Source organism: Meleagris gallopavo, chromosome 6 (genome assembly GCF_905368555.1).
Source record: "Meleagris gallopavo chromosome 6, MGAL_WU_HG_1.1, whole genome shotgun sequence".
Taxonomy (NCBI): Eukaryota; Metazoa; Chordata; class Aves; order Galliformes; family Phasianidae; genus Meleagris; species Meleagris gallopavo.
Genome location: NC_139409.1, coordinates 43,674,540 through 43,698,947, shown reverse-complemented (window position 1 = coordinate 43,698,947; position 24,408 = coordinate 43,674,540). Strand labels below are relative to the sequence as shown.

The 24,408-nt window shown below is 42.1% G+C and overlaps 1 protein-coding gene across 1 annotated transcript in view; it reads right to left on the bottom strand.

Annotated features, from left to right (window-relative positions):
- Positions 1-615: 615 nt before the first annotated feature.
- The window catches only part of TMC2 (transmembrane channel like 2), a 29,818-nt gene continuing 6,025 nt past the window's right edge, over positions 616-24,408 (bottom strand). The window contains exons 7-20 of the mRNA XM_085227073.1: positions 24,115-24,221; positions 22,012-22,110; positions 19,855-19,997; positions 18,692-18,839; positions 17,992-18,180; positions 16,150-16,329; positions 15,176-15,325; positions 14,357-14,485; positions 11,103-11,170; positions 10,047-10,286; positions 8,250-8,375; positions 4,082-4,160; positions 2,433-2,553; positions 616-872 (exon numbers count right to left, since the gene is read on the bottom strand). Of these exons, the coding sequence (XP_085083199.1) occupies positions 616-872; positions 2,433-2,553; positions 4,082-4,160; positions 8,250-8,375; positions 10,047-10,286; positions 11,103-11,170; positions 14,357-14,485; positions 15,176-15,325; positions 16,150-16,329; positions 17,992-18,180; positions 18,692-18,839; positions 19,855-19,997; positions 22,012-22,110; positions 24,115-24,221 (2,036 nt within the window). The remainder of the gene's footprint in view (positions 873-2,432; positions 2,554-4,081; positions 4,161-8,249; positions 8,376-10,046; positions 10,287-11,102; positions 11,171-14,356; positions 14,486-15,175; positions 15,326-16,149; positions 16,330-17,991; positions 18,181-18,691; positions 18,840-19,854; positions 19,998-22,011; positions 22,111-24,114; positions 24,222-24,408) is intronic.

Genomic DNA, 24,408 nt, shown 5'->3' with positions numbered 1-24,408 from the left:
GTAAGCTGACTGAAAAGAGGAGCAGAGCGAGAAGACAGAGAAGGTGGAGGAGAGATGCACAGCAGAGCTAAAACGGATGAAATTTTAGAGGATGCAGAACAGGAGGAAAGCTGTCAAGAAGGATGAAATATTGCTGACAATGTCCTTCTATGCTGGCCTACTAAGCGTCCTCTATTCCCAATACTGGCTGCCATGCACTTGGAAAGGGTTTTTTTGCTTTTCTAAGAATACTTAATTCCTCAGGTGGGAACAGCAAGAGATCTTTGTTGGAATGTAAAATCATTCTGTTTTTATTAACTGAAAGAGACTTTGAGGGGCTTGATAGATGCTCACCCCACCAAGTGTACTTACCATACGGCTGGGTCGTTGTTATGTAGTAGGCTAGCAATGCCATGACTGATTGTCAGCCCAACACCTCCCATCTCCTTTATGATCAAAATCAGGACAGCCACAAGGGGTTGCAGTAATTCTAAACCTCTAAATAAAGCTTTTTAGATAGAATCAGTGTTGGTAGATACAGATAACTGTGAGTGATTGACCAACAAACAACAGTCATTTCCTATGAAAACTACTATAGCTTATGTAACACTTCCAGGAAAAACGTTGCTGAGTTTATCAGACAGGGTGTACGTATCGTGGCTGTCCTCTCCCTCTTCCAGGGAATGGCCCCATTGGGCGTCCTCCTGGCCAGGGCTGTCTTGGCTGAGGGTACGGTGCCCAAGTGCCTGGTGTCAGTGGCCGTGTCACCAGTACGTGTGGTGGTGGGATGAATGCTGCTCTTCTCCCAGCAGTTATTGGGCTGCTGTTCAGGGCTTCTGTTTTTTCTTGTTTCCCGACAGGGCTGGCTTGACTGGGAGAATCAGTTTTCTTGTCTAAAGTAAAGATTATTAATATTATTTTCCTGAAAGCAAACGCTGCCTTTCTTCCTCTCCCCCACTGGATGCTGTTTCTTCTACATGCAGCGACAGTCTCTGCTATCCAAGTACTTCTTGCATGTTATTACCAATACATTTAAAATACATAATAGTCCTACAAGCCACACTAGCTCACTTGCGCCTTGTCGTGGTTATAGATAATTACTGATTTCAGTCTTTATTTTCAGTGCACCCCCAGTGTTGCAAACCATTTCCATTTAAGTGAATGCTCTGCGTCTGCTCCCTGATCAAACCTGTAACAGGTTGGCCAAAGTTTTCAGCTTGTTTTGGCCTCTCCAGGAAACAGCCACCCATCTAAATGCAAGAGGGCTATGGTGGAATTAATTTGATTTTCTAATCTGCACTGAGATAAAATCTTTTGCATTTGTTGCCCTGCTTTTTACAAATGAGAGCAGAAGATTTTGGTGTTCAAGAAAGCTATGGTTCAAACAGAGTTTGGAGGATCTGTCTGATGCCAATGCCATGTCCTGTGCATTTCTACCTAGACAGGGATCCCCTACCAGAACCTAGAGCATGCATTTATGTAGGTTGCTCTCAAAGTAATGCCTCATACTTGACGTCATGGAGATTACCTCAGATACAAAGAGCACAATAACACTATTTGATTGAGCAAATTCCCATCTACAAAGCACTATTTCTCAACCACCACTCCACCACTGGCTAGGTATTTTCACCATCAAAGAACAAGAGCCTGCCTGGTATACTCGCCAAAATCTGCACCAGCAAAGGTGACTCACTGTCACAGTTGCCACTGCTGAAATGCACCACACACTGCCTTATTTTGCTTACATCCACTATTTGAACTCCATAAACGTTTATTCAATGAATGTCAATGAGTTTCATTTTTTCCCAAGGAGGAATTCAATGACACACCTTTGTTTCAGATGCACTTCTATGTCAGATGCCATTTTGTCAACTTCCCCTCTAATGCCATCTATTGCACAGCAACAAAATGTAATGGACTGTTGGTGGGAAGATTCAGCCTCTGCTACAATACCACCAGCACTGACCTCTAAGATCATGAGTCAATGTAATAAAATAGGAGACATTACTTTTGGAGCAGCCATTTTCTATGCCCTGAGACCAAGGCAGTCTTGAAAAATGCCTTCGCCTCATTCATAACAAGTTTTCCAATGAACATCTCAATTAAAAAAAAATAAAATAAAAAAATTCTGTCTCAACTAATCAGTCTAGAAACAATGCCGTATCTTCAGCATGTTTCTGAATTAATTATTGGTTTCATGACTAGTATGACCAATAGCTGGGAATTGATTTGGATTCCAGTTTCCATGTCTTGATGTGTTTGGCATAATGTAGTCTAAAAGTATGCCCTTCCTGAGTGTCCAATGGACTTCCATAAGGGGACAAAATCTAGTCATATTCATCTGGTCCCACACAAATTTGTATTGTCCTAGTTTCGCTGTATTTCCCAGTCACCACTGTAAGGCAAAAGAGATTTTTTTTCAGGGGAGCTGGGGGGGGTTGTTTAGTTTTTACCTTCTGCTTGTTTGGGAGAGCTTTCACTCTTTGTACTCGGTGCAAGTAAATCCTCTATATCTTGCATCATGGAATTAGTGCTGGCTTTGTTGTTCCTCTTGTTTTTCTCTTCTTCACGTTGCTGCATTGATGAAAATCATGAGTTTAGTATGAAACTGAGGATTTAACCTGTGAAGTGGTGGCCTGGTGTCATGCTAAGTGGCTTTGCTGTGATGAATGCCAATGAATCTTTTTGCCAAGTTCAAAGTACTGCTGAACCTTGGTCTAGTGATCAAGATCTCAAACAATTTTATGGAGAGAAAGTACACCCTGGGCAGGATTGGGAAGCCTTAGAAGAGATGGTTCTGCCTCTGTTAGGGCAAACCATGTGCTGCTAACATAATTTAAATCTGCCTGACTGTGTGTTTCTGCTGCTGCCTAGCTGCCCCCACAGGGCTTTTGGTTTGTTTTAAATTTGTATCTTGGAGGGTATATTGAAGGACTGGTGATGAACACCAGAAGAGGAGGAAGGGACAGCAGCATGGCTGGGGAGCAGTGTCAGGCTGCCTTCAGTTTTACTTGTGCATATTTAGGTCTTGAAAAATTTCCATTTCTATGGCAGAGGGAAAGGAACATCAGGGAGCTGTTTCTGAGCAGGACAAGCACGCTGTTAGGGGAAGGGAGGGGCTTCCTCTCTTACATAAAGAGAAAGCCCAGACAGATGCCACTCCAGCTTCTTCCCTCCTCAAAAAAAGGGCATTTCCTCGAGACAGGAGCCTGCATGCTGGAGCTACGGTATGCAAAGGGCGCTTGTGGTCTTGCTAGAGCTGAGAGATTCCAACCTGCAGAGAGGCCTCTGTTCTGCTGGGCAAACCTTGCAGGCTTTTGGGCAACAGTAGCAGATCACAGTGACCTCAATGGGTTGTCACACTGAGCCTCTTTCAGTCTCCCACAGCTCAGAGAGAAACCAATAGTATCAAGTCAGCAGAGCCATGGCAGTGGGACAGCATTGTTGTTTCTTGTGACACACTATCTGAACAGAGCTGCACTTCTGTGGGTGTTCCTGTTCTGCTTCTAAACTTAATCTACATTACTTTTGGGGTCTCTGCATTGTGGTCCTCTGCATGGTGCAACCTCACTCGGTTCTGGATGCCACAAGGTCCAATCTGACCCTGCAAATTCAAGTCATTACCTCTGTCTGTATCTTGCTTTTCTCATCTGTATAGCAGAGGCAGAGACATCAGCCTCCTTTGTAAAGGGCTTTGAGAATTACTGGTATGTTACTGCCATGTTGTTATTTATGGATCTCTGTTCTTCAGCCTCTACAAAATCAGGCTGCTGTGTTGCTAGGCTTATCATTGTTCCTGGGAAAACTCAGGCTCCAAAACATTACTTGAACTTAGAGGTATTTTATTTTTGTAGGTGGAAAGTGCAGTTTATAGGAAAACTTATTGTAGTTCTGATATCTGAAATAGAAGCCTATTATGGGATGGGACCACTCTGCAGTTAGTCATTAAATGCCATCAGAGAGGAATGAGCTAGCATTAAATGCATCTTCCTCTTGTGTCACTAACACGGTCTGAAGTGAACAGTAGTTTAAAAGCATATGTTGCACATCAAATTTGAAGTGCATGTTATTTCAAGGATGGCTTTGCTGGACAAATACTTACCAGTTGCATTTTCTTCTTCAACTCTGCATTGGCGCGCTGGTATGCTTCAGACACAGCATTTAGATAATAGATAGCGAGGCTACAAAAATAAATGTATCGCTGCAGTAATGGGATCAAGGAGAGAGAAAGTTTCATTGAGAGAGAACATAAAATTCCCAAAGCTGCTGCCTTTCTGAGAGCACAAAGTGAAGCCTAAACTTCAAAATTGGTTTCCTGCAGGATGTGTTGCCCCCCCCGTTGTGCATAGTGAGCCTATGCACAAGCATCCCATGTAGGGTTACATATAGGGCTTAATTAAACTTGACTGCTGAGCCTGGACTACACAATCACTTAAAGACTCATAAAATGGTGTGGCTTGGAAGAGAACTTGAAGATCATCCTGTTCTACCGCCAAGAACACAGTCATCTTTCTGAGCTGCAAGTGCACACTGTTGGCTCACATGAAGCTTTTCATCTACCAATACCACTGAGTCCTTCTCCTCAGGGTTGCTCTCAATCCACTCTACTCCAAGCCTGTATTTGTGCTTACGATTGCCCTGACCCAGGTGCAGGACCTTGCATGTGGTCTTGTTGAAATTCATGAGGTTTACACAAGCCTGCTTCTCAAGCCCACCAGCGTCCCTCTGGATGGCATCTCTTCCCTCCTGTGTTTTGACCATGCTGCACAGTTTGGTGTAACCCACAAACTTCCTGAGATTGTACTCAGTCTCACTGTCTGTTTCACCAAAAAAGATGTTCCAGTTCCAATACAACCTTTGAGAGACATCACTTGTCACTGTTCTCCACCTGCACATCAAGTCATTGACCATAATCCTTTGATGTGACCATCCAGCCAATTCCTTATCCACAGAGTTGTCCATCTGTGAAATATGTTTCTCTCCAATTTGGAAACAAGGATGTTGTGTGGTACAGTTTCAAATGCACTGAGTGGGAAGAAGGAGTGGAGAAGGGCTTGAATCTACGGTTTAAATTTTAAGAACCATCCCTTATGCAGTTTTCCTACCAGCTATCTCCAGACTGCCTTTAGATGCTCAAGGCTTAGGAAAAACTCAAGCTGCCTCAGGGCACAGACAGATTAAGTGCCCTGAGCCAGTCCAGCAGCTCAGCTCTGCTAAATAAAAGAAAAACAATCCTTCTGCCTCTGCCTTGTCTGGCTTCCTCTACCTTAGCCTTGGTCCTTGGAACATTAACTGGTGGTGAGACTGGCGTATTCTCTGGGTGAAAACCAATGAAGCAGATAAAACACACAGGTCTTTGCTGTGGCTTACAGGAAACCAAACATGAGACAGAAGAGGTTACTCAGCGAGCTTAGAAAAACATAAGAAACTAGGAAAAACAAGGCAGAGGAAGGCCTTGAACCCATTCCTGTAAGGCACACTGTTCAAGGCACGGTCCGCCAGTTGTAAGTGAGCAGAGATGGGAACTAAGGGCAAGCAGGAGCCAGGCTGGCATAGAAACATTGGCTTTTGTTTAGATTCCTTCTGCAAAAAAGGCATGCCAAAAGGGAGAGGAACCAGCCATGCTGGAAGAAACTGAAAAGTGACTGGGATCAGAGAGGGCATGCTGGCTGCCAGTCTTTGGCACTTGATGAGGTGCGTGCTTCCAAATGTTCCTATGTGTTTGAGGCTGTCTCACCCAGTAATGTTTTGGTTGTCAAAACTGTCTCCTCCAGCTTTTGTAGAGAGCTTTTGTTCTTAATTATAAACATCATCTGCTCAGTGACTTCAAGCCATTCCTGGGAAAAGCACCACCCATTCAAGTTCACTACTATTGTGTGTGCATGCGTGCGTGTGTGTTTTTAATAAGTGGAAAATTCAGGTTAGAAAAAACAGTAAGTGGATTTTTTAAAATCAGGGTTGCCTGTCAGTTTCCTGAATGCAAAGCTCTGGTGCAGGTTTAGCATCCTCAGACTGGGCTAGAGGGTTTTAACAGTGTATGTGCAGCCATTTGGGCTCCCAGGAAGAAGATTGGAAGGGGATGCTTTGGATGGTCTTTCTGGAACCTTTCAGCTTGGTTCTGTCTGGAGGAAACACACTTACTTCTTTTTACCTAGAATTAAATCTACAATCAGTCTTGATGATACAGGCGCTCTGTCTCTCAAAAAAAACATTTTGGATTCTTATTCTTGTTCTTCTGGAGGATTTTTTTTACATATTATCAGACTGATTGCTTGGGAAATATAAAAACAATTAGTAATCCACGGCTTTGAGGCTGCCTGCACCACAACAGAAAGAACAGCAGAAAGAAGGAAAGCCAGGGATTACTTATATGACTTATAGTTAACCTACTTTCTGAATAAAATGGTGAAAGACACAGAAACCTAAGTTTCTGGCCAGTGGTAGCAATCAGTTAAGGACTGCAAGCAAAAAGGAACGTTATCTTGCTCTTCTGGCAAAATCTAAATTGAGATAATTTTATCTCTCTGTATATTTAGGTCATTTCCAGTTATATCGTGAGAGGCTGCTGTGGATTGTTAAATAGGGCCGTGCTTCTAGATAGAGGCATGTGACTTTTGTAGGTGAAGATTGTGTATTAAATGGGATTTCTTCAACTGAAAAGTTTCCAGGATGAGAGAGAGGAGAAAAAGCCTCAGAAAAAGTCCTTCTATGGAGGCTACTTTCTTCCAGGATAACTGGAAGTCCAGTATCTGATATCCTTCAAAGCTGCACAGGCCATGCATCTGGGTAGGAAGCAAGGATGTTTTAGGTGGTATCTCTGTTGGAGCTGGAATCAGGACAGAGACCAAATGGTGTATCTAGGAGAGATGGGCCCATGGGAAGTCTGCAATATATATATGAGGAGTAGCCCAGATGGGGAAGGGCTGATAAAAGGAGCATCTTCAGCAGGTAAATAAGATTTCTGCCATGTTCTGACCCAGCTGTCAGTGGAGTAAAGGGTTGGAGATTGTTGCTGACCAAAACGTTATTTTCAAAGATCTGTCACTTATGTATGTACTTACTTATTCATTATTTTTGCATCGAAGGCCCAAAAACCTGACATATAGCCCTTTTGCAAAGGTTACCCATTTGGGTTGGGTTAGTTCTGCAGTCTTCATACAAGCTGTAACATCTAGTAGTGCTACTGTGAGGCCTGTGGAAGCTCATAGCTTGGCCATACTGGATTTGTGACATTAGACTTCTTGTCTTCTGTGTGATTCATATCAGATTCTTCTAAGTTTGGGATTGGTTTGCATGTGTTACAGTATCTAATAATCTTTATTTAGGTTAAAATGAGTATGGACTTTGAGACAGGGTGAGGGACAATAAGTGATTTTCAGTTTAATTTGGATTTTTCTCAGGCTGTTCCTGTTAGAAACTCTGTAACACATGAACTTACATTTGATTTAATTTAATGGCATTATCTTCAGTGTAACCTACTCACAGTGAATGGCCACAGTGCCCGAGAGAGATCAGACCTGAAGCCAACATGATTGTATGCCAAGGGAAGTGTAGGAGAGGCAAGCCTGTAAAATATGCTTTCCAAACCCTTCACTATCTTCAGCTGTTTAGTCTGCCGTGTTTGAAGCTGCCAGTAAAATTTGGCCACAGCTCTCCCACTCATTTTGATAGCTCTGGAAACCTCAAGAGTAATGCCAAAAGTCTCCTAATGTATATCTGTAAATAAATAAAATGAGAACTGCCCTGGTTCTGATACTGCTGGAGGCATCAGGGATCAAGGATGGCTTCTGATGTAGCTTCAAAGCTGAAATGATCTAACAGCACTGAAACAAATTTCAGATATATTACTCGCAAGAATAGAAGATACTCTCTTCATATTTTTGGAACGTGTAATTTTTGAATGCCCTGGCTTGGCAGTGCTGTGAATACCACCAGCTGTGACAGAAATTGCTTCTCCACAAGGCACCAGGCTGACACTACCCATTTAGTTCCTACTGGCTACTGAAAATTTTTCAAATGGAAGCTGTGACAACTGTGAGGCCTTTGTCAGCAATATGTTTAATCTACAACGTTGTGTTTAATTGGGTTGGGAAATTAAACGTTGGGAAACTGGGTCAGGCAAGGACTTGGGGAGCAGGAAGTGTGTCTGTCTTCATCTAGACTGTTATCTCAGCAGATGTATGTAGACGTTGCTAAAATCCCAGCCATTTTTAGAACTTCTTCCTCACCTCCCACCATATTGTGATTGTAATATTGCAAGGAAAACTTACACCATGAGCAGAATTGCGGGAATGATTAGTCCTGGATTTGCCACATAGCCGAAGATCTTGGCAACAAAAAGTGGGAAATCAAGCTCGATGGTCTCTTGAATGACATCATACATCCTTTTCTTTCCACTGGAAAGACAAATGGTCAGTTAAGGAGTGTGGAGAAAACATAGAGGGACACAGTAACTCCCAATTTAATGATGCTAAGTAGCATGTTTCCTCTCTGTCAGTGAACATCATCTTGCTGTTGATCACCAAGGATTTGGAAGTAAAAATTCTACTGAAATGACTTCATTCCAAATCATCTTTTTGTCCATTCCCCCTTGACCAGCCCCACCACTGATTATAGGAATAATCTCTGCTAAGCCAAGATCCCTTGATCCCAAAGATTGTACATTTATTTCAGTAGGCAGCTCCTTTATGAATTCTATCCATTTACCATTCTGGAATGTATAAAAATCTGCAGATTGCAATAATCATACATTTCTGATCAATATCTTGTTAGATGTGGCCTTCTCACATTAGAGATGACTTTCCTTATGCAAATTCTGCCTTTCTGAAATGATGAACCAACTTGAAGAACTGTTAAGCAATGACAGAAATAGCAAGCTGTGATTATCACTTAATAGGAAACTCAGCAAAAGAGTCATTTCAAATTGGATTGATAAAGCAGATGAGGGTATTCTCTGTGAAAGTAGAACAAAACTGAAAAAGCTGAGAATTTGGCTGGATTGTGTAATTGACCTTCTATCCCAGCACCTGTGAATTCAGCCCATGAGTGCTATTCCTCATTTTTAGGCCTTCTTCCTCCTTGCAGTCCCTTTGGATTCTGCTCAAAAAGCATTGGACTCTGTCTTTATAATGAGAGACAAGATTAACTAGATGGGGTTCTAGCTTCCTTGGCTGCCTTAAGCCTAGGAGAGTTAAGCTTTCAGTCAAGTTATAGGTGGAAAGTTGTGCTGAGGGGGTGAAATACGCTGAGTGGATTTTGAAGAAGAGACATAGAATTAAAATAGCTCTCTCTCTTTTCAGGTTAGTCATCTCCAAATGATAGCATGCAGGCAACTAGCTTCCTGTCAGGTCTTCTGACATTGCTGCTAGACACCTGTCCTCGTTACAGAATAGAGGAAATTTTGGTTTCTTGCCTTTCTCCCTGAGTCTTTTATTATCATTTTCTATCAGTGGATAGATAACCCACAGGAACAATTTGTTCCAATCTGGCTCCGTACTGAGTCAGACTCAGTAGGACCAGGAAATGGTGTTACTCGATCAAATTAGACTTTATTGGCATGTTAATCCAGTCCACTGAATGCTCTGAGCAGTGCTCATCTGGGAGAGGAAAAAAAAATAGGCTTTTCTTTTTAAAAGCAGCCACTCTTCAGACCTATTCATTTCCTGCAATTTTCCATCAAAATTAAGCACAGCTCATGGCATGGGATTTCTTGGTTACGTGGAAGATCTTGGAGGGTTTAGAATCCCGTTCTGCTATCACAATATTGCTGGGAGACTTAAGGCTGTGTCCTGCTGTCTCCCACACCTTTAACTGGTGTGTGATGGGGAAGCACCTTGTAGAGGAGGGGACAAAACACCTGGGCTTGCAATGGAGAAAAGCAGATGAGCTCAGAGGAGGTAGAGTGCTCCCAGCAGACTGTGTACCTCTAGAAGTGAGCAAGGCTTATGGCCTCATGATGGAAATTGAAGGTATTAAACCATCTCTGCTGGAGACCAGGCCTTCAAACTTTGTGGAAATAATCCTTTGCACCAAACAACAAACAGGTATTTTTGATATTTTGCTACTACCTGAATGGTCCGCAGTCAAAGGAAGGAGGCAGGGACATGATGGTGTAGGCCACAGGTAGGAGGCTGAGGAACAGGATCAACAGCAGCAGTCCCATGTAAAAGTTGTTAGACTTGGATGCTTTGAATACTCGTGCATGAGGAACATTGCTACTCATGACAGCCCAGCACTGAAAATACATGGAGGTTAATAAGCGCAGCACGTTTATACCCACGAGCCCTGGTGCATAAAAGGATCCCATCCTGAAAAGGAAACAAGAGGAAAAGGTACCAATTTTTGACAGACTGGAAGGTTTTTTATTTTCAAAGGAAGAAAAAATGTTGTTAATCTGGTGGAAGTTTGCCCACAGCTAAAGCCTGAGTGGGCTGGTTTGTGATATCCTTGTACTTTTCGAGCAGAAGTGCCTGTGACCATTTTATAGTGACCACACAATGAGCACCAGACGGGTCTCAAACCTTGTTGGCTGCAAAGAAGGATTTGCAATTTGTGGCAAAAATTGCGTGGGGATAGCTTAGAAAATGTCAAGTGGATGTACTCAGCAGGGAGGCATCCTTGAGTCTGCAGAGATGTTGAAGTAGAGGAACATTGAACCCTGGCAAATGAAATCTTGTTCCCAGAGGAAGTGAAGGTCTTTGCGTGGTTGCCTTGTGCTGTCAAAAAAGCAGCTCTAGTTTGGGGCGATTTTGGGCTGTGCCTCTTTTGCCTGACGTGCTCAGCTGGCTCCGTGGCCACCCTTGTGCTGACAAGGTGAGCTTGCAGCTGTCCCAGAACCCTTCGTAATCTCTTCCTCCAGCTCTTAAGTCATTTTGAAAGGATGAGGAAATTACATTTTTACCAAAAAATGACCTTAGAAAGTGAGACTAGGGCAGAGTTTCCAAAACGGTTCCCTGTTTCAGTAGACAGCTGTTCTTTGGCAACTAAACTGACAGTTTTAAATTTCTGCTTTTGTAGCCAAGCACAGAAGGCAAAACAGTGAGAGAAACTGAAACCCAAACATTCTAACTCCACAGGATAGCTTTTTTTCAATAATTCAAAAACAAAACATGAAATTATCTTACCAAATCATTCCTTGATTGAAGACCAAACCCAAAACATTGCCACTGATGTCAAACTCTGCATAGGAAGGCTGTGTGGGAAGAGAAAAGAGTGCAAAAAGAAATGAATATGTTGTTGCCTGCTTATTGCTTGCTATTGCTCTGGATGTAAGGACACTTATTCAGACACGCTATGAAGGGATTTCTGGGAGGGCTCCCACTGTGTGCATGCTGCTTGAGAACAAGAGCTATGAAAGCAGAATTGGAGTGATTGTGTCGTGGGCCGCTTCTCTTCTTTTGGCATGCTTAAAATCGCATAGATGTATGGAAGTTCTTAGAGTTGCTCCATGTTTGTATCTCCTCCTTACTAATAGAGGCAATTCCAAGTGAAGGAGTCATGGCACAGGACTGGATTTTATGCCAGCTGTTGTATCTGGCTGCAGACTTGCAGTTTCACCACAGTAAGATATTGAATATTTAACCAGCCATAGTGATGAGCTGGCAAGCAAATGATACACCAGATATGTATATGCGTGTCCTTAGATCTTGGGGTAGCAGGCTGCTGTAGAGGAGAAACACAGAGCATGAGAAGGGAAAACTGGAGGAATACTTAACCTGGTCAGTATCAGGTGTTGCACTGTGTTGGTCAGTAGTTAAAATACTACCTTCTGTGAAGTGACCTGTTTGATATGAGTGCTAAATTCAGAACAGGCAGCTCTAATCTACTGATAGTACTTGTCATTTTATGTTATTGTTCTCCCAGGTTTGCTGTCATATAGCTACTGTTCTTCATGGATATGCTTTAATACATACAAAACTCAGGTCAATTTTGGCAATTTAAACTATAGTAAAGTTCTGTTTTCATGAGCAACATTTATTTTTCTATTACAATACAGAACATAGTTCTGAAAAAATGATGGGTAATGACCTCGTGTTTGAAAAGTCCAGTGTAGCATGTCTGCTTTTGACCCACTTTGCATGTACTTCATACTGTTATGTTTTATAAAGTTGAGTTTTAACAAGAGTGACTTTTATGTTGAAAACTCAAAAGAAGCTTAGTCAGAGCCGTGCTGAGTTGAATGCTCACAGCTTTGGGAAGAAATGGGTACAAATATTACATTTTTTTCTTTCTTTTGATTCTGGCCCACTTTGACCTTAAACCTTTGGTTAGATATTGATACTTGCTTGTTTTTTTTGACATGAAAGTAACGAAAGTTTTCAATGTCTCTTGGCTTCTGCTTTGAGGGAAGTAAAGTCTCTGTAGGAAGGCCAGATTAAGCAAAAGCCCTATTCACTTCATGCATTAGAAAACACGTATATAATTGTGCAGTATCCCATAGGTTGGTTTAGATGGCTGCTGCCAAAACATCCTGTTTCATTCCTGAGCAGGGGGGTGAAAAGGATAACCCTACTTCAGCTCTGATGGAGTTATATGTGTAGCACCAGGAGTAATCTCCCAAAGACGTAGGAGAAAAAAAGAACAGTAAGATCACTGTAATTCTATATTTCTGTAACTACGATGGGAGCCACATGGCATGAAAGGAGAGTTTATCTTCTGCCAGATTGCACTGCAAACCCTCTAGCAGTGCTCCATGTTAAGGGCTGCAACATTATTCTGCTGCTTAGTCCTAGTAAGTAAGGGCCTTGCCCTGCTCCTTCTGAGCTTGAGTGGATTAGATGGCTCATTTGCAAAAGGCAATCTGCTGGAGCATGTTAGTTGGCTCATCTCCTGGTAGATGCTGGATGGGTCTCCTATCTGAGTGCAACATCACCTCGCAGCTTGCTTGGGCTGAAAGCCAGGGAGAAGGAGAGGGGGAAGTTCTGAAACAGATCTTTTCCATTTCACTGAAAGGTAGAAAATGGATAGCTATGTTTGTTATTGTTATTATTATTTTATTATATATATAAATCAAGGAATGCCTGCAGTAAGAAGAGACTTCCAGCTATTTGTAAAATGGGAATCTTCTTAAGAATGAAGAAAACCCTTTGTGGTATTTCCAAAGGTTGTTTTGAGGAAAGAATAAAAATAAAATATATATATATATTTTTTTTAAAAAAAGGTGTTTAACAAAGAGAGGCAAGGGGATAGATAGCCTGGAGGAGGAAAACAGAAGCTTACATGAGAACAAGATCTGTGAGCACATGCAGAGGGAGCTGTCAGGAAGCTCTGAATTCCATTGTCCACCAGAGGAAATGTTCTCTGCCTCCTCCAGAATAAATTCAAAGAGCCCCACAGGCAGCAAAATGCCCACTCCCAGTTCTTCTTGTCTTACAAAGGCCCAGTAAGCACTTGCAAATCTCACCTCATCGCTCTTCTCTAGACCTCTCCTGGAAACCCTTCCAGCAGGATGGGTAGCCTGGTGCTCTTATATAATTGCATTATTTCCAGGTATTTGCTTCTCTGTCTTAATCCATCTGTTTTTGTTTGTTTGTTAATAATGTGAAACAATGGACCTTTTTTCTTGTTTTTCCTGTTTTTTCTGTTTTTCCTGTTTTTCCTTTTCTCCTTTTCTCCTTTTCTCCTTTTCTCCTTCTCTCCTTCTCTCCTTCTCTCCTTCTCTCCTTCTCTCCTTCTCTCCTTCTCTCCTTCTCTCCTTCTCTCCTTCTCTCCTTCTCTCCTTCTCTCCTTCTCTCCTTCTCTCCTTCTCTCCTTCTCTCCTTCTCTCCTTCTCTCCTTCTCTCCTTCTCTCCTTCTCTCCTTCTCTCCTTCTCTCCTTCTCTCCTTCTTCATTGTTTTCCTTTGTATTTGTGCAGCTCCAGTGCTGGCACTTTTGGTAATGTAGCCTTTATGAATATAAAAGGGTTCAGCATTCTTGTGTGTTATGCATGTGGAGAACAGAAGGAAGAGTTCCTTGTTCTGCTGCAGCAGAAATAAGGCCAACCTCCAGCACAGATCAGAAAACTGTGTTGTGAGTAAAGCATCCTACTTCTTACAGAGTACAGGAAGATATGAGGCGTTGAGAATTGGAACTTAATATAGATGGACTCAAAGTTTTGGGGTTATAATGACTGTATGAATAATAAGTTATTTTTTTTCAATTCATCTTCATGTTTTCAAGTTCTGCTATGGGAGAAAGAACCCTATTTTTGTAGGGTATTTTCTCGGATCAAACCGACTGATCCAGAGAAGTGATGCAGAGACTGCCTACATCACTTATCAAGAAAGACCAGATAAAGGCTGGAAGCATTCAAAATCAATCCATTTGCCATATTTGAACATATGGCCCTAAATTACTTCTGGCTTCTCAGCTATAAGACCCAACAGGACATTGACTTACAAATCCGGCCTCTAGGTCCCAGCACCAACAATAATTCATGAATCTCACGAAGCAAGCTCGGACGAAATCTCCCACCAGGATGGTTACGAAGGTCACTAGGATATCAGACACAGTGAGCCTTACAATCTCCTGCAATTTAAAGCAAGGAAAGAAACCATTTAGCTCTTATAATTTCAGTAGCGCATTCAGGACCACATTTTTTATTAAGACATTTCAGTTTTTATGACAGTAACCTTCAGAAAGGCATGCTGTGTGCAGATGCCCTACTTGTTTTCAGGCACTCAGCAGTGCCTAAACTTCACCTCTGTGGTTGGGAACAACGAGCTGTGTTATGGCTGTTCGCCCTAATAGTTGATTTAGTGTTATTGACTGCGCTCTGTGTTGTGGCAGCACGTAAAATGAAAGCACAAAGCCAGTGCTGCAATAATGCTGGTGTAGAATATACATATGTGGAGTATAATTTCAATTGTGCTGTCAAAAAATCTCTGTATTACTATGGTTTGATGTCTGTGATTGATGTCTATTCTTGCTGGAGTTTCTATTCTGAAGAACTGCAGAACTTCTTGGTGCCCAAAGCAGAAGAGTTGAAGGGTGATTTCTTTGTGGAAAGTGCTACAGATCTGTGTGTGTTGGAGGTTTCATGGCCATAGATTGAGAACCGTGGCCAAGGATTTTTGTTACCTTGGAGCTACTATGTGAGAGTTGGGAAGGACAATGCCATTTGCAAGGAAAACATCGCTTCTGGAAACATCAAAAACGTCAACCAAAAAAACCTGTCCTGAAAAATCCCAGAGATTTACTACATAACAAATTGCTTACAATGCCTACGGTTGTCTCCCAGCAGGGTCCCCTGGGCACGTCTGCAGGGTCGAGGGGAGGAGGGGTAGCTGTGCTGTTCTCCGTGGATGAGTTATAGTGGCCAAACAGTGTCCAGCGCGTGATGTTCTTCACGACGTCCTCTTCAGCCAGCTGCAGTGGAGACACATCTCAGCCAAAAATAAGTATATGGGATCTCCAAAGGATGCTAACGGGTTCCCCTCTCTTCTCTGCTAGTTACTACCCCTAATACAAGAAACTGCTTACAACAGAGTTGCACCAGAATGTAAACTAACAGCCTTCCAGACCAAAAGCAGTGAGTTTTGGGGAGCCAGCAACTTGTTCCCTGCACATGGAAGAGCCATGAGCCACGGTGTGGGGGCCACAGCAAAAAAGAGAGCAGGACTGTCAATAGGTATGTGGAGGGACCTCTGTGCAGTCCTTTCCTTGCTTTGTTCATTGTTCTTCAGGGCTGAGCAAACCTTCTCGATTCCTCTTATTCTTCTCTGTTTAAAATGGAGTCATTTTTTTTCTGTGGATCAGTTAGACATTTATCCTTTCCACCAGTTATCTGCCTGCAACACTCTACCGGGATCATGCTAAGGAGGGGAGGGCAGGGGAAGAGGATTATAAATCATATCCTTAGGGTCTGCATTAACAGAAACTGCAAATGGTGTCAGAGAAAAAAGTCAAATTACCTTATTAGTCTGTGATTACAGAAGACTATAGCACCTCTTTTTTTTGTGTCTATAAAAAGAAATTGGAGGCTGATTGGAGACAGGCCTATGAATTTGTCCTTGAATCCCTGACCTTAACCTGGTATTCCCAAACCCAACTCAGCCCCTCTCTGGGATAAATAAATGTTTGAGAACAATAGGGAAGAGAGAAGGAGTTGCTGCAAAGACGAAGAGATGGGCTGCGATCACCCTTGGCTCCAGAAAATGCTAGGAAACTTGGCTTCTCATCCCAGCCCTTACTTTTTCGTTGACATCATCCATCAAGGCCAGAAGGAATGTGTAGAGGTTTCCCAGGAAAAGGGCAAAGATGCGCCCCAGCTGCCACTTCAGACCGATGCGTGGATGGTAGTTTTCGAGTGTGGCAATAGTTTCAAACAGGGGAGGGCAAAACATACCCAGCAAGGACATCACAATTTCAACCTGTCAGATGAGAAGGTTACTGCTAACAGCAACAAGAACGACTACGTTAGTATGAGCTGTTATCAAAATTAGGTGTGCTAGCTGTTCCTACAGCAAGGCCACTGCTTCCACCAGGGAGAAAGCTGACAAACATCTTTACCATCAGCAAATGACTTTCTATTAGAGCAGTGTAGCAAAAGTGGGATAGGCATGTAATGGGGAGAAAGTTGTGTTATGTGATAGCGTGCCACCAAATGAGTTTCTGCTCTTTCCTATTAACAGCAACCAATTACAGTAATAAGGTTTAGACCGAGGAACACATGGAGCTGCCAGCAAATTGTCAGCAACTCTCTGGGGCTTCTTGAAGGTTTTATGAAGGAGAGGGAGCCAGAATGAGTTCAACTCCCAGCTTGGCTTAGTGTGTCAGCTGCACAGCTCCTTTGGGAGCACTTTTGCCCTTATCTCAAAGGGATGAGCTCTGAGGAGTTTGTTCTTGGTCAGTCCAAGCTCATGCATATTTAGTTTCCTCACATCCTTCATGCTATTGCCTGCATCAGCTCCTAGTTGCTTATTTTAGTTTCAGAGGAAGCATGAGGCTTGGCTTGTACTTGTGCATAGAAATAATTAGTTGATGCTAATGCTTATTTGCTGCATTCAGCACCTGTGCTTTTTTGATAGGCGGTTATAAATGTGAATGCAAGTGCATCAAGGACTCAATGCTGCAGTCCAAGAAAATATGTCCTAATCTCATTTTCGTTTGCCTGTGAGGTGCAAAGCATTGGGTCGCTGTGGTCAGAGAGGTCACTGACACGTCAGCATTAGCTGAGGCATGACTTGCAGGCTCTGTCTTCTTTTTTTTTTTTAAGCCATCCAGTGCCTGTTGGCCCACAGAGGACTCTGTCTGTACAAGCAACAGCAGGTTCTATCTCAGTCACTTGTTTTTTTTTTTTTATTTTTCTTCCCTGGATGGGGAACAGTACCCAGCATTGTGTATGTGCAGATCTTATCAACAGGAAAGTTGCAGTTCCTAGTAATTTGTTTTTCTTTTGGAAATGTTGGCTCAAATAAATCAAAGCATTTTGTGACCTGTCTCAGAGTTTTCTGAGGGAATTAGGGGAAAACATTATTTTGAATTTGATTTGACTTTGATATATAGATACATGGTAAGAAATTGTGCATTGAAATTAAGCCTTTCAGTAGGTAGAAACAACTTTTGTATTTCATTCCAAAATCAGATACAGAAAGATTTTTGACGACTGATTTTTTTTCTGCAGGTTGTAAAACCTTTTTCTTGTTATTCAACAGAAATGAAAAAGATTTGCGTTTAACTTTGTCTGATCTTGGATGTTTTCAACACCCAGAGAGCTTTCTAGTACAATAGGCTTTGTGAGCATTAATATGCAACTGGAGATTGAGGCATTTATATTAGTAATGTGATTGCTGAAGTTGCATTTTTATTGCTATTTATTGTGAGAGCAGTTTCCCTGCCTGAGTTGTAGATTTGCCCCAGAAACTCTCAACGAGAGCAGTCTTCTTCCTGGCTAACACAAGTATGAAGTTACAGAGGGACTTCAGGGCATGGAATCTCTCTGCTTTGGATGCCATCTTCAGGCTGGTGCAAAAATTATGCTACTGTTCAAGGAATGTCTTCATAGCAGTAAACTGGAATTAAATTTTCCATACCTCATTTCTTTCATACCATCCAGCATTCTGCATTTTTGAAAACGTCTGGGAGCGTTTCACCACAAAATAAATGAGGTAGCCGCTGCCACACAAGCAGCATATGATGAGGACGTTGGCCAGGACCCGCAAGAACCTCCTCAGATGGATGTTCTCGTCCTTGTTGCTTTCTTGCTCATCCACAATAGATTCCTGGAAAACCAGAGATGCTCACAGAATTGGAGTGTGTATGTCATAACACTGAGCCTAAGGCAACATCAGGTTGTTTCCTACCCTACAAAGTGTAAATTAGAAGTATGATGACTATATTGAAGATGGTACTTTAAGAGAAATTTCTACAGCTAATGTCTACTCAGGATCCTAAGCCTTAGCTGTGTTACACTCCCAAATTTTTTTCATGCATGTTAGCAAAAATCCTTCTGGTTTTATCTGTGTGCAAGGGTGCCATCAAGTCCTTATTCTCTGGCGTTTTACACGGAGCATTAGCTCTGAATGAGGTTAAACTGGATGAAGTTACTTTCCAGATCAAGTAGCTAGATGCTGACTGACGGCTCTTTTATTTATTGCTTTCTCCTTACATGAGCTGGTATGAATGTGTAAAGGAAAGCGTGGAGCTGACGGTTGTTGGACCAGCTATTCATGCTTTCAAGAGATGCTGGGAGCATTTCCAGAAGTGAACAGAGAAATGCTGGTTAGGGATTACCTTGAAGCTGGTGGTGATGGATGCAAACTTGTTGTCTGCTGTCTCTGGGTTGCCAATGAGGTAGTCCCAGCTCGTGAACATTTTCCAGCTGAAAACAAAGTTGTCATCATCCCCATCTGCTGTGCTTTCATTGGCATTGCGTGCCATCCTGTGAAGATTTAGGACAATCTGAACTGTCTGTTGGGGTTGTTGGAGGTACACAACAGTAACAATAACAATATTTAACAATATAATAATAATAATATTTAACAATATTAAAATCTGTATTGTGTAAAAACAAACAAACAAACAAAAAAAGACAACAAAAAAAAAAACCTACTCTGGATAAATGAAAGCGGGCTAGGGATTGCTTCCACCACCTAGTGCATGAAGAAAGTCTATTACAGCACCTCTGGGCCCTGGGGTAGGGTTAATGATAATGACTACTTTTGGCTAGTTAAATTTAGTCAAAAACCACTGCTGTTGTCTAGTATGCTGATTGAAACACAGCATTTTAGTGAGATTTTGGTAGCTGCATACAGTTGGAGTCAAAATCGCTTGCAGCAAATCATGCAAGGAGAAGCAAAGGATTATTCTTACTAATCAGCGTAGGAACTGATATGGCTTCTGTTGTTTCCTCTCTGTTGTTTGGTCCTTGAAATCCTTGTGTAACTCCTGCTAGAGCTCCTAGCACCAACCCCTCAAGAAAGATGAGACAACAGATGCTGCTATTTGGTGGTAAATATACGGCAAATCCCCATGCCCTGCTCCAGCCAAAGGCTCATGTGGCTCTTTCTGCTGTATAGCAGTAGGGCTTGTTTTGTTAGCAATACAAATCTTTTGGCTTCTCCTTTCTTGCAAGGGAAGAATAACCTTTCCACAGTGTGGCATCCATACAGACAGAGGGGTTTATTTTTGGCAGAGGCAGGCTCAGCAGCAGTTGCAGCTGCATCCCTGCTGCCCTGGCACCTTCATGTACAACTTCTGTCAGCGAGGCAGCCCTGTAGTAATGTTGGAGGAAGGGATGAAGCAGACTAAAGAGGAACCCAGCAGGCATGAAGCTGCTTTTTGTGCTCTACGTGTAGAAGCTGGACCTGGCTGAGGGCTGTGCTGTGCTGCTGGAGGAGCCCAGCTTGGAAATACTCCCAGTGGGCAGTGCAGGGGGGCAACTCTGCCATACTTACGATCTTATAACAACCATCAGGCTGTAGCCAAACACGCTGATCCCAACCATGAAATACGCCATTGGCAGCCTGTATTTTAACCAGCCAATTGTCCGTTGGTTGTTGTAGTAGCCATAAAAGAGAGCTGAGTATTTGATGTACCCCTAAAGGAAAAGCAAACACAAAACTTTGTGAAAGCCATGCGGCTGTTGCTCTGTATGAAAGAGGTTTTTGGTGAAAATTGAAAACTTAAGGCAAATCAGCTTGGCAGATTTTTTTTTAGTGTATCATTTAGAGTTGTTTGCTGCCCCGTCATCTCTGAGAACCACTGATGTGCCCTGCTTACCTTCCTCCAAGAGAGAAAAAGAGAGGGGTTGCGTCAGAAGATACTGGATCAAAACTAACATCCATTTTTTTGTCTATTGCTGTTTCATCCTTACCAGAAAAACCTCCTTATTGCTCTTTGTGTCTTAGCCCACCTGCTTCTCTAAGTCGGTATCAAACACTCAAATCTTGTAGAAATGCTGTATTAAAGGGGCTCCCCACCATGAGATGGAACTTTTCCTGTCAGCTGGGAGGCAGCAGATGCTCGGTACCCTGCAGATTTAATTCCTTTTACTGGCCACCACCTGCTGGGCAAATTCAACTAAAGACTAAAATCAAAGTATTTCTTTTCTGCGCAAAGCAAGGCTCAGACACGATAACAACCACCTTGTCTCAACTAGACCTATTTTTTACTGCACAAACTATGGGACATTCAAAGAGTATGCAGATCTCCTAACCTGATTTCTCCCCGTTTTTCTGTTGTATCTTGTCCAACTTGGTATGTATCACTGCATATTTTGCCTTTCAGCTTGTAAGTTAAGCGTAGATGATTAATCTGCCCATGATAGTTGTGCAGGCTCTCTTCCAATCAAGGTTTTGGAAAATGCAAAATTGAGACATCGCTTGAAAAGTGTATAGAAGGCTGTGCACTGGACCTAGTTTAGAGGTGTCTCCGGTATCCCTGGGTGCAACATGAGCTGCACATTTGTCCTGCACCAAGTGAAATGTCACAGGAACAGGATAACTTCACGTGTTTTTCTTCTGGTGCTGCTGACTGCAGCTGCAGGAAATAGAGCACACCTGTGACTGACAGACCCTCAGTACATCTCCTTGGGATTTGGAGCATGTTATGTATAGTGTACGCTAGGGAGCTGTAGTGAAAAAATCTCCATGAAACATAAAGATGATGTTTCTGAAAGGCACTAGTGAAGGTTTTTCTCAGCTTGGAACTCCTAACCTTTATCTTTTTGGTTCATCAAATTGTGGGGACTAAAAAATGAATCTCTCTACACATCATCCAGCATGTTCTTTAAGCTCCATTTGTGAAGCATGGTGTCAAGGGAGATTTATTCCTTTTCTGTCTGGAAATGCATGATATGATCTCCTCCAGCCAAAGCATGCTTTTTCCTGGCTCCTCTCAAAATGTATATTTCAGTTTCACTGTATTGGCTCATCATTTTACACCTGCTCTGAAATATGTTTCCTCATTGCACCTCTTCTATGGACCACGCTGGACTAAGCATCCATTTATTTTCAAAGGGCAAGCATCTGTTCAAGGGCTTAATTTGACATCTTCAGACTGCAGAGGGTTCAGCTGTGCACCGATAGCCCATAGTTGAAGGTTGCCTTTCAAGCTTGCCAGGCGTAGCTGTACAGCAGGGGTTGGCAGGACCAAGAACTCAGTGTCAGCATGGCCATGCAGGTGGGTGTACCCAGCCACAGGAATGAGGTGGGCACGTCTTGGTAGCTACTCCTTAATGTGATGGTACAGCCTCATCCAAGATAACTTTTTTTTTACTTATTGTATATTTCATGGACTCTCAGTTAAAGTCAGCAACATCCCTTCACCCTGGCACATAGGAATGGCAATAAAGAGGAGATAATTCCCTTCCAAAGGCTGTGAGCACGATCTCACGTAGAGGGAAGAATTCAAGCCCATATATATATGTGCCTGCATTCTGGAGATCTGTACTACCTGCCATTCATAGCAGCCAGCATCTCTTCATCTTCTAAAAGAAACAGTTGTATTAGTGATTCAACTTGGGACAAATTCATTTCTGTATCTCCTTTAGCTTCGGAAGGGTTTTACTATGTACTCAACTGGTCTCTTGTGATTAACACTCTTGTACTTACCTCAAAGTCCCAAAGAACAGAAAAATCCATAGCTGTTGCTTGTTCAGCCCGAGGTACAGTTTTTCTTGGCATGCTCCCATACGGCATTCCCATCAGGACCTGGTAAACATTAATAACAGCAATGCATGTTCAGTAAGACACTGTACAGATTTTTATTTTTCCAGTATTTTTTTTCATTAACAAATCCCCTTTGATTTTATTTTGATTGGTTTTAGTATATATTTTATTTCTAAGAACCCGAAGAGCAGTTTAAAATATTCATAATTAATTACTAGAGGTATTCCCTTTCCTTGGTCACATCCATTGCACAGGAAATATTTTGCCAATGAATTACATCCCTCCATGAACGCTTCCAGTTTAAATGTCCTTAGTTTAGCACAAGGCTTCTTTGCTTGAATTTCATGGGTCTAATGCAATAAAGGGATTACTTTTATCTATTTATGCAGGACTCTTCCTTAGAGAGAAGTCAAGAGCATTGGGTCAAGCTTGCGGTAGATTCTCTGTTATAAAGTCTGGAATTGAAAAAACGGTTTTGAGGTGAAATGAAGGGCAATTAGGTTTGGGGAAAGAGAGTATGACAGAATGACACAAAGAACAGTTTTCATGACACAGCCTTCCTGATGGCACCATGCACATCAGGCCTTGCAGCAACTTCAGCAGCTAAGTCCACAAAGAGAGTATCAAGGGCTGTGGAGAGTTAGTAACATATTTACTAGCAGACTCTGGTGCCCATGCCAAAATATCTCAGCATTCTTAGCCCAGAAAGATCCTAGCATATCATCTATCACTTAGTTTTTAGGGCTATCTAGTTAATTTAAATCATTTATGATTAAATGTTTATTGCCCAGCTTCTCTCTATATTGTAACAGCTCTGTAGGCAGTGAGTAACGGTATGCATTCTTTAAAGACAAATTACGTAAAGCTATTTAGCGTTCAACCATATGCATATTTCTCCAGAAAATACATTTGTATTTATCAGTGCTAATAGCTATATCTCTTCATTTTGTGAGGAAACAGAGCTTTAGCTTTTGCTAGTGGCGAACAACCACATCAAGGAGAACAAAAGCATGGTACTCAGGAGGGACTCTGTGCTGCATTTTACTCCTAAAATTCTGCATTGAACGGAACAGATGCCACTGTTTGTGAATTGCACAGCCTTGAGGACTGTACCAAATAATTTAACCAGAACTATAATGGCTGTATTAAAAAAGTCATCAAGAAATGATCATATACAGTTGGCTATGAAATCCATTTCCTTCTCCAAGTACAGAGAGACATGCAAGAATCTAAAAATGGAACTCAGTCTTGTGAATCATCAGAATTAGAAATATAGAAAAGAGTTCCCATACAAAGGACTTGGTAAAGTACTTGGGACATCAATTTTTCTCCTTTTTAGTGGCTCCTGTTTCAGGACATTGTTGTGGTCATCATCTTGGGGTTGTGCCCCTCAGAGAGCCGAAAGGACTCCTGCAAGGGCTTTGCCATTGGCTCTTTTCATCAGAAACCTGGGCAGTTTTCCACAGTGATCCTATGTTAGAGCCTGTGAACGCTTGTGCCAAGGCACATTTGTCAAAACTGGATTCAACACATCTAGTGAGGACCGCATTGTATGTGATGGCTCTGATCTTTCATAATTACACAGGAATAACTGATCCTACATTGTTATTCTACCACAGTTTGTACAGTGCAAAGAGGTGAAGGAAATATTTGGAAGATTCCATACTGTCACTGAGATTTTCTTAATCTGTTAAAGATCGCAGTTGATTTCTTAGGGCACTTGCAGATCTGAGCTTGCAGCTAGGAGGATTCCTTGGTCACTTTAATCAAAATGTAAAAGTAGCCTCATGCTAGGTCTGTGAGTTTCTGTGTTAGCTGCTGGATGGGCAGAATCTTGAGTAGCATTTTAGGGCTACTGATTTCAATGCAACTTTTGCTCCTATCTCAGTAGCTTCCTTAGAAGTTTTTTTTTTTTTTTGTAAATAAACATCCTTGAGCATTTTGTTGTTCTAAAGCTTTGTCTGTTACAAACCCTTATTTAAGCCATCAATCTCATGTTCATATTAAGCAATTGGCAAGATATTACAGACAGAATTAAGCACTTACCTCTGGAATTATAACCAGTCCAAATATTAATCCAAAAAGGACAAGATTTACACCGTACATCCATCGCAGAAATATGAAATAGGAAGCAACAGAGGATCCAAAGTGACCTTAAAACAAAAGACACTTTATGGTTAGTAGTTTAGGAGGGTTAAACTGTCTTCAGCAAGACCTAGAGCTATCTACCCACAGTTCTTCCTCCATGTATTGCCAAAGACCCTCCAGATGGTGAAAAGAAGAAATGAAGGAGAAGGCTGGCGCTGTTCATGTGCTCATTTTGTGGCACCAGGGCCCATG